Source organism: Mytilus trossulus, chromosome 12 (genome assembly GCF_036588685.1).
Source record: "Mytilus trossulus isolate FHL-02 chromosome 12, PNRI_Mtr1.1.1.hap1, whole genome shotgun sequence".
NCBI classification, from domain to species: Eukaryota; Metazoa; Mollusca; class Bivalvia; order Mytilida; family Mytilidae; genus Mytilus; species Mytilus trossulus.
Window position 1 is genome coordinate 10824010 of NC_086384.1, and position 11242 is coordinate 10835251.

At 31.3% G+C, this 11242-nt stretch overlaps 1 protein-coding gene across 1 annotated transcript in view; it reads right to left on the bottom strand.

Moving 5' to 3' along the window:
- LOC134692199 (metabotropic glutamate receptor 2-like) overlaps positions 1-10925 on the bottom strand; it is a 46041-nt gene extending 35116 nt beyond the window's left edge. The window contains exon 1 of the mRNA XM_063552649.1: positions 10509-10925. Coding sequence (XP_063408719.1) covers positions 10509-10878 — 370 coding nt within the window. The 5' untranslated portion in view covers positions 10879-10925. The remainder of the gene's footprint in view (positions 1-10508) is intronic.
- Between the last annotated feature and the right edge of the window lie 317 nt (positions 10926-11242).

Consider the following 11242-nt stretch of genomic DNA (forward strand, 5'->3'; position numbering starts at 1 on the left):
CATATGATACGTTTTAGTCTTAACAATTCAATATGCATTGATAGATTGGTTGATTGATGGTTGCTAAATGTCCAGTGTCAAATATTTCATATATGTTCAGGATCTTGTATTAATTGAAAAGCATGTAAAATGACTTGTTCTTTTTACAATTCAAGCAACATATTACCCTTGACATGCATGTAATATTTCTGGAATTTTTACACAGTAATCAGATGATCAATAGTTAGAAATCCAACCCTCTCTACGGAATAATGTAAATTAAGCTAATGCTTGTTCCAAATTAATGCATTCCCAACCGACCCATCGGGTGCCTATGCTTAATAAGTTTCATTGTTTGACGAAATAACCTGTATTGTGCTTTCTTCTGCGTATTATCAGTTGAATGTCCTTCATGAGCATAAAACCAAATTTAATGAAGCCATTGTATTGTATATTATAAATAAGATCATTATGGCATGCATCTCTAGTTTTATCTCTGTCTATAAATGAAAAAGAATCACCAAACTACTCGCAGTTTAATTATGGCATTTGAACTGATTCAATTACTCTTGTTTTCTTGATATTAAAATGTTTACATCCCTGACATAAAAACTTGCAGGAGTGCAACAGATTATGAGGCCTCACTGCTGTCATGCGCCATTTTTTGTATTTTTTGTATTTTTTTTTCTTTTTGTTCTTTTTCTTTTTTTTAATTTTATTTAGTACTTTCCTTGTTTGTCTTTTTTTTTAGATGACTAAATTTTCTAGCAATACCCCTAATGAAATCAAGATTGTAAAATGAATTGTATCTTCATATTTGCAGATTTTTATCGTTCAATTTGATGTGAAAATGCAAAGTTGAATGTAGACATTTTTTCTTTTACTCTGCGATTTCGAATCGGCCAATTTTTTCTTTAATTCACAAGCGTCTTTTTTTCAGATGACTAAATTTTCTAGCAATACCCCAATGAAATCAAGATTGTAAAATGAATTGTATCTTCACTCTTGCAGATTTTCATCGTTCAAATTGATGTGAAAATGCAAAGTTGAATGTAGACATTTTTTCTTTTGCTCTGCGATTTCGAATCGGCCAATTTTTTCTTTTGTTCACAAGCGTGCATGTTACTCGTCAATTTATTCTAGAAACATAGAAATCATTTCAGTTGTTCATATACGATATTCTGCAGGATTAAAAAAACCGAATATCAATTATCTAACGGAAGAACCAATAGTTATCAAAGGTAGCAGGATTATAGTTTAGGACCCAAAATTCTAAAAAGTTTTAAAGAATATCTCTATATATTTCTGAAGTATTGAAGTATCGCTGGATTTTTTTGTAATTTACAATGACATCGCTCAAATCATTAAAACGCAGTTTAATTGTGAAAATTTTGTTCGTTCTGTTAAAAAAAATATTCAAAAAGTACCATAAAAGTCTCCAAATCAACGTTTTTACCTGAATTGTATTTTTACAGTCATGTACAAAATGGTCAATATCTTCTTGATGGATATTGACACTAGAAATGTAAAACAGTTCGAATGTGTTTATCTTTGCTACAGTTAATAGTATTAATCAAGTATTGCCAATGATAAACCCTCCATAAGAGATGAAATAATACAGAAGTTAAAAACTTAATGTCATCGTACGGACATTAAAAATGGATAAAACCGATACCGCATAGTCAGCTATAAAGGCCCCAAAAGGGTAAATGTCAAACAATAAAAACGAAAAAAATCAAGTTGTATTTACAAAAAAAGAAGCGAAAAAGAAGTATGTTGAACAGCAACAAACGACAACCACTGCATTGCAGTAAACGGCTGTTTGATTATATTACGCCATCTTTCTTACTCTTTTTAAAAAATATAATGAGATTCAAAATTGTAAAACATAAACTTGCAACAATAAGTATAAATCTATTAAGACAACTCTCATCTAAGTTGTCGCTTTATTTAATTTTTTTATATTCGAATTCCGAAACATTATTAAATATTACATCTCTATTGTGTCACTTATTAGAAACAAAGACGGAAACCATTCGATATTAAACCCGGGATTGTTTTATTGATCCTGCTATCTGCTTTCATGCATGCCCTGTTTTTATAATGTGGCACTGATTTAATTTCCCACCGATTACAGTTTTATTAATGACTTCTGCCTCACACTTAACAATTCTTCATCGCTACGAGATGTTCAGCTTCTAAAAAAAGATGGTGAGAATTTAATAGAATTTATAGAAAAAGCCTTCGCCTGAAAAATTACATCATTTATAAAACAAGAGAAATTACTTCAGAATCCAAATTTATATTTAGACAGCTGTGGGATCAATCTAATAAGACTTTAGTGTTAACTTAAAAGTGACTGTGTTGAATTCATTTTAAAAGTTACGTGACACTTTTAGGAATGAGCAATGCAAATCGCATTTAATTCCGGTATTAAAGTAGGATTTCCAATAAGTTTATATGATAAGAAAATCTTTATTATAAATGATTTAATTAAAATTTTCGAAATAGTTACAAAAATGATGACTGTAAAAGTTCGTAAATTAAGCAAAAACAAGTACACATAACATAGTAATGTCACACGTCAAGTTGCTTGTACTATAATTTGCCATGTTGTGTTATATATACTATATACTTAGTTATCAAATGTACCAGGCTTAAAATATAATGCACCAGATGCGCATTTTATCTTAATAAGACTGTTCAGTGACGATCAGATCAAAATAGTTATAGAGCCAAACAAGTACAAAGTTGAAGAGCATTGATGACCAAAATTTCCAAAAAAGTATCTCTAGGTATTTTCTTTTTTTTAGCCATGGTGTTGTAAGTATTGTTCGACTAACTAGTTTCCATAAATAAAATTATTGGGTTCTTGGATGTGTTGTTGTGGATTTTTAGATCACGACTTGTCCAAAACACTTGTCTTATTGTTATTTATACAAGTCATACTATTCAGAATGATCACGACGGTGCTATCCACTTAATCATGTTTTCTTTCATTCATTGAAATTCTGATAGCCATTTTATATCACAAGATATAGTAAGTTCTAATTTACATTGTCAACCTTGGCATTAAGATGATCGTTACATCAGGCATTGTATTATCCAGTCTTTATTCACGACATAATCGTTTATATCAACTCAATAGGAACATATTCCAATTGAATGTAAGTAACAACATTTATGTGTATGTATACAATGTCTAGGACAGAAAATGAATTGACTTTAAGAAGTCTTCAAGATATTTGGAAATGCTCAGATGTTTAGCATATAACTTTTCAGTTATTTACACGCTCCTTATGTTGTTAAACATTACAGATAACCACACTGCAGAAAGACAAAAATAAAACATTCTCAAAGTTCAGAAAAAAATACCTAAGGACGAAGCATAACAAAAACATGCTAGCAGCTGAAAGATAGCTGGACATCATTTATGTTTTTCCACACTCACCCAGTTGACTCTGAAAAGACACCAAATATGCAATAATCCCTTCCACACACCACCCCGAGCACCAACAAAAAGTTCCAGAGAGACAGAATCATACCATTACTGACACAAAGAAAAAACAAACAGGTCTTCTCAAACACAGCATGGGCACGATGGTTAACTCATGTACTCCACGAATATCAGCAGATCCTGTTATACAGTTTTGGCATCTATTGCGTGATGAAGGCAACAACAGTTAACCGATGTCCAAAAGCTCTCATAATTAACTGACGGAATTGCATGAACTCCAAAAGAAACAGTATCGGTTGCTCTGACATGGTCGTGGTTATCAAAGGTACCAGGCTAATATTTGTATAAATATAAATTATTGTGTGTCTTTTATTTTCTAATCACTTTTATTACATAGATTTAATTGTATTCAAATAATTGATGGCAATATAATCATCTGTACCTATATAAAAAAAGAAGATGTGGTATGATTGCCAATGAGACAACTATCCACAAAAGACCAAAATGACACAGACATTTTAAACAACTATAGGTCACCGTGTGGCCTTCAACAATTAGCAAAGCCCATGCCGCATAGTCAACTATAAAAGGCCCCGATAAGACAATGTAAAACAATTTTGTTGTTCTGCCCATAGTCGATAATTCATACTTTTGAAAAAGAGTAAACTTATAAAAATGACCATAAATTGATATTCATGTAAACAACCAATGTGCTGACTTCTGGGCATGTGGTACCCTCGTGGACGAAACGTCAACCAGCAGTGGCATCGACCAAATTATGTAAATTTGAAACGCCATACGCGCGTTTCGTGTTTATTAGACTCATTAGTGACGCTTAGACAAAAAAAAGTAAGAAGGCAAAACCAGTATAAAGTTGAAAAGCCTTAACTACACAAAAGGGATTCGTTTTTATAGTACGCGTCACATGTACCACATGCTTATAGAACTTCGCACCATGTTGTGCATTAGAGGTAGATTTTTTTCGGCAAACACTAATGTGTATGTTACTATGCAGTCAAACATTCATGGCAAAAGTCGTTAATAAAGCAAATATTGTTTTGACCAGCGACTTCATGGGATGAAATGGAGTCTTCTTCAACGTGAGATGGATATTTGTCAAAATATGCCTTTTTTTAAACTCATATCACATCTTCCTTTATCTTCTTTTTTAACGACCATTTGAGGAATGTAAGTGTTTTTTTCTAATAATTTTGAATGGTGTCGTATGTACATGAACATTTTTGCTTGTCAATATTATTATTAGTTGGTGGCTTGGACATATTTTTGGCATTTCAAGGCATCATATATTCTGATCAGAGTCAATAACTTATTCTTTGTGAAATGTTTAACAGCTGACCAAATAATACAAGTTTATTTCATTTATTTTATTGCATCCATATTGACGGTGCCTTGTCAAGACTCTCACAACAGTAACATGGAAAAGCTTAAGACTATTAATTGATTAAAATCGCCAGCCGTTCTGATCAAAGTCCAATATCAAGAATAATGCAAACAGAAACCTTTCCCAATAATTAAATAAAAGACAGAAACAGAACCAGCAATTCAAGTCAGTTCGGTTTCAAGGTCAATCTTATATCACGGAACACATTGACGGTCATTAACCGTCTTTAAACAGAAGACGTTCCTTCAAAACATTGAAATGTAAAACTTTTTTATAAACTTATCTTTACTTTTAACTTTTACGAGATGAAATAAATTAATCAACTATTTTAAACTCCAATTTGATTGTTATTAAAATAACATTAACGGTACAATTTTTTCTACATCAGATGTATCATATTAGCATTGATGTGTATTCTTCGATCACAATTTATCAGGCAAAAATATCAGAAAATTAATAGCCTTCATTTGATTCCGGATTTATTCCAACTTTGTGAGCGACTCTGGTGAATTCTTATTCTGTGTATGGTGTGTCAGTTTGTTGTCATATTAACTCATCATAGATACGAGGACTACATTTTGTAAATACGCCAGACACGCGTTTCGTCTACAAAAGACAAAAATATAGTACGAAGTTGAAGAGCATTGAGGACCAAAATTCCTAAAAGTTTTGCCAAATACAGCTAAGGTAATCTATGCCTGCGGTAGAAAAACCTTAGTTTTGCAAAATATGTAAATGAATGCTTAAGAAGAGGGGCGAACGATACCAACAGGACATTCAAACGCATATATCAAAATAAACCATTGACGCCATTGGTAAAAGAACAAGAGGCTCTCAAGAGCCTGAATCGCTCACCTTAAATTTTTTGGTGAAATCTCTCATCAATGATTATTTTGGCTTTTCAATTTATTTAAATGTTCTTTGAATCGTCCTTTTTTCTTCAAAAGCCCCCCCAAAAAAAACTTTCTCCTATGTTCTATTTTAGCCATAGGAGCTATGTTTCTTGACATACAAGGAAATAAAATATAAAATTTATACTCGATATTCTGAAACTCATTTAGCCTAAGTTTGGCTGAAATTGATACAGCAGTTTCAAAGGAGAAGATTTTTTAAAGTAAGTCAACATGATGAACAAATTGTGAAAAAAGTCTTTAAAGGGCAATTACTCCTTAAGGGGTCAATTGACAATTTTGGTCAAATTGACTTATTTGTAGATCTTACTTTGCTTAACATTTTTGCTATGAACAGTTTATCTGTATCTATAACAATATTCAAGATAATAACCAACAACTGCAAAATTTATCAATTCAGGGGCATTATACCTGAAAAACCAGTTACCCAATTCGGCTGAAAATTTCAGGACAGGTAGACCTTGACCTAATAAATACTTTAACTTCTTGTCTTATTTGCTCTAAATGCTGGAGTTTTTGAGATATAAGCCAAAAACTGCATTTTACCCTGTGTTCTATTTTTAGCCATGACGGCCTTGTTTTTTGACGAAATAGAAAATAAAACACAAACTTTATTTTATACACCCTACTGATCATTCAGTTGAAGTTTGGTTGAATTTGGTTGAGTAGTTTTAGAGGAGAAGATTTTTTAAAGTTAGCAAATATGATGAACAAATTGTAAAAAATTGTCATTTAAGGACAATAACCTCTTAAGGGGTCAATTGACAATTTTGGTCATATAAACTTATTTGTAGATCTTACTTTGCTGATTATTTTTGCTGTTAACAGTTTATCTTCATCTATAATAATATTCAAGATAATGACCAAAAACTGCAAAATTTCCTTAAAATTACCAATTAAGTGGCAGCAACCCAACAATGAGTTGTTTGATTCATCTGAAAATTTCAGGGCTGATAGATCTTGACCTGATAAACATTTTAACCCCCATGTCAAATTTGCTCTAAATGCTTTCGTTTTTGAGATATAAGCCAAAAACTGCATTTGACCCCTATGTTCTATTTTTAGCAATTGTGACCATGTTTGTTGATAGATCATAACTTCGGATACAATTTATAAACTAGATACCCTAAGGAACATTCAGGTAAAGTTTGGAAGTATTTGGCCTTGTAGTTTCGGGGAGAAGATTCTTGAAATAGTGTACGACAGACGACGATGACGACGACGACGACAGACGACGGACGACGGACGACGACGGACGCCAAGTGATGGCATAAGTTCACTTGGACCTTCGGGCCAGGTGAGCTAAAAACAAACACAAATAATAAGTACAAAAGACAAACAATCGCTATTTATTAATTGCATTGTGAAAGTCATATTTTAGAAATTAGAATTAGTTATTAGACATTTTAAAAACTGGGCTTTGTTAATTTATTTTCGTCATAAAATATCATACAAAAAGCCAAAAAATTAATGAATTTAAACTATTCTTTCATCTCAAAATCTGGGTTTAGTTATTTCAATTATGACTGCATGTATTTTCCTCGATGCGTAATAAAAACCGACATAAAAAGCTTTTAGTAAGAAAAGTAAACTCTGATCCTTTTAGCAGAATGCATTTTGTAAAGTAATTGATGAGAACATTTTTATTTTTCAACACTGAACAGATTTCTTTAAAATATAACTTAGAATTACTTTGTGAAAATTGAAAACAACAAGTTATAAATTTCCTTTCGGTGATGAATACCGAGCCTAAAACTTATTGGCAAATACTATTACATAATGCGTGTTACTATGAGGATCAAACACTCAATCCTAGTATCTATGATCATGAGGATGAGTTTAATTCATAACTCTAAAGTCTTAAAGTTTTCATTTATTTATGTTTTTGTAAACGCATGAAAACTGGAAGTTTTGCAAAAAACAATCGAATCAATCTTTTCTAATATACGAAACAAAATGTGAAAAAGAATAAACTTTTAAGTCTTATAGCTTTAAATTTTCGTATTTTTTTTCCTTTATTCTTTTAACGCATGAAATATTGAGAAGAAAGCAAGGAACAATCGAATCGATCTTTTTAATATACGAAACAAAATGTAAATAGAAATAAACAGTTAATAACGATTTCCACAGAAAACTTCTATCAACAGAAATAAAACGCTGATAGTTAGACTATAAGTAATGAAGGCAATATTTTATTTACTAGGAGTCTATCCAATATTGACCCCAATCAAGAAAGTTTCACGCTTGATAACTAATAGGAATAATATGTCTTCATTTATTTTAGTACTGTCAAATGCACACTGCTCTCAAACCAAGCTGTACGTCTGTGAATCTCGTTCTCTAGTATTGATGTTGATTTTAGAGACTATAAGCATAGAAGAAGGCTTAAATATGACTTGTATCGGTGAAAAGAACATTTGATTACAGCATACAGAATTGTGATACGTCCGATCTGTATTGAATAACTGAGCTTGATAGATTGACTCCGTTGTTCTTCCGGTTATCTCTCAATCATAATTATTATAAATGGCATGATAATAAAACCGGAGTTTTACAATATTTTTCGTTTTCATTTGTGCACAATTTTCTATTTATTGTGTAAAGTGAACAATATTTCTCATTTTTGTTTAATTTTTAGGTTTTCGTTTAATCGTTTTGATAAGTGTACACCTTTTTGCCTTAATTTGTGTTAAGTATTACTTTTAGCTTTTGTTTTACTGTTTGTACATTTTATTACTTTTATTATTCTTTAATAATTCTAGAATTTATGTTTTCTTCGTTTTTTTCCAACTTTTGTTTTTGTTTTTGTTTTTGCCTTAATTTAATTGCTGTTATTCGAACTGATCTGTCATTTAGACGCTTAAATTTATATGTTTTCAATACAAATTACTTTTGTATCTCGTGAAATAAACACTAAAATGAAAGTTTTATTGTCTTTTTTTCCATTGCTTTTCTGGACCCCAGACATGTACTCAATGTCCTCATTAAATCATATATAAGGTGGAATTTCCTTCCAAATATTTGTTATAAACTCATTGAAATATTAATATGTTTGATAGTTTGTTATTTTGACATTCGTAGTGTCTCGCGCTGATTTCTTTTCACTCCAGTGCAATAATTGTCATAGTAAACTTGTCAAATAACGTACTTTTTTTCATTAAAACTTCTGTTTGAATCATGCTATTTCCCTGTCCTTTCAAGCAATATATAATACCTCAATTTTATAAATCCCCAAGGGTGACTGGGAAATAGATAAACAGTCTCTTTTATCCGAATTGCAGTAAAACTGATGACACAGTTTGGCGTCTGTTTGGCTATGCGTGATGTACAAGTACGATACTACGTTCAGTCGTAAAAATGTAGACGTTTAATTTGATAATCGTGCAAAGCTATCTGCTCGTTTTAAACAAGAGTGAATTTTAAAGGGTACCTAGCCTTTTAGAGCACACAATATCCGTCCCTATCAAATACGCCAACATTTCTTATAGGCATTCTACATTTTTCAGATCTTCGTCCCGGACGGCCATTATTACAGTACCTACTATTCAATTCATCGTTTCTAGTCTTGCATGTGCACATTAATTGCGCAAACACGTATCAATCAATATTTTGATATTACACTTCCTTCCAGTTTGAAATACTCATTTTGATATTCAGAGGAAAAAATAGTGTTTACAATATTCTACTAACAAACAAGATTCAGGTAGATAGTAGTACTGTACTTATTCACTAGTTAAACATATCAACCACAGACGACTGTGCTTTTTCATAACCTTTGGGATTAGTCTGTTAAAACATACACAACTACGACATCGAAACATTTCTTTTGAAACAAATCACAAGATAACAATTGTAAATTTTGATTTGACGTCTAAAAATGATTTTTTTTTAAATACATTTCACAAATAGTTATTGCAAAAATTATGAAATTAACCAAACTTAGGTTTCGCGTGGGTCAATCAAAATTTTGGGTGTATTCTAATTTGTATATTGTTACAGGGTATATACTCCAAAAAAGAGTATTTTTTTTGTGAACTATTTTATAAAGTTTAATAACAAAAATATGTTAAACACAAGTTTTGCTTTACAATAATAATAAAAAGAATATGCATCAATATTTTTGAATGTTTAAAAATTTACTCGAGTTTTCCTGAGATTTTAATTTGTTGTTGATAATCTAAAACCTATTGTTTTCATTTTACTAAGTTGAATATGAAAATGAGCTGAAAGAATCGTAAATATGTGCCTACTGTGTTTCAAAATATTACAATTTAACCAATACCAAATCAGGGCTAGAAAAAAGTTTTTGAACAAGTAAATAAAACTGTTTTAATACAGTAAGTTACTCCAGGTAGCACATATTCTTGTGGTATTGTGTACTGGGATTTCTTATTTTCCCATATATAGAAACTAAAAATTTTCAAATTTTAAAATTCTAGATAACAAAATTATTATCGAAATCATCACACATGTTTGTCACCGAGGCATCATTTTCCGATCGATTTGTTTCGGCATTGGTTTCGTTTGTCCTTGGGGTATTGCAAATTGGGATTTCATGGTTAGCATGCAAACGTTTATGCTTGATTGAGAATGGAAGGAAACTTCTCAAATAATATCACCAAACTACAGATAAATATGTACACTCTAATGAACGAACATAAAATTACAATAAATAAAACAATGAGAAAACACAAGATATTACTTTAGAAAACAAAAAGGGCATATTGGATGAAAAAAGAGGGTAAAAATTTATACTAACCTCGTATAAAATCTACAGCTTGTTCTAGTCCATATATATCTCTATCACAGTCGTCTTTAGATAATACTCCTATCCTAAATCCTGGCAGAAATTCTCCTTCGTTTATCCTATCTAACGTGTACATCATACATTCCAGAGCTTGTATGCCACCTTGTGGCATTATAGGGCCACATATTTTATTATCACTCCTTTCATGAACCATATGTAAAGCCCCAAGTATTATATCACCTGGGATTTCGGCCTGTAGATCATGCCGTGGCCAGGTATAATTTCCATATTTACCAACGTATGCTACACCAGGGTCTTTATGGAGTGAGGCGAGAACCACGGAGTGTATGATAACAACGAAATATCCCACATTTCTTCTCATAGTTCCAGTACTAACGATGTGAATGTTAAATAATTAGAATCTGTAGAATCCATAGCCTTCGGCTAGCGATCATCCAATAGTAGATACTGTGATTAGGAACATGGTGTCAATATCGCTACAATTAATATCAACAATGTTACTGGCTTTGTCAACTACAATATAAGATAACGGTTTTATCAGGGATATTTCCATAATTAGGTCAATTATACGGACTGTTATTTATTTCAATTTTTATATTTTGTTTTAGACTTTTACTTAATAACAAGGGTTATCAACGTTTTCATTTAATTTTTTTTTTACTATCTGTCTTTTTAATTAGAAAGCACGGATCATCAAATATCTAAATTGGTTTGTTGTTGTTTTG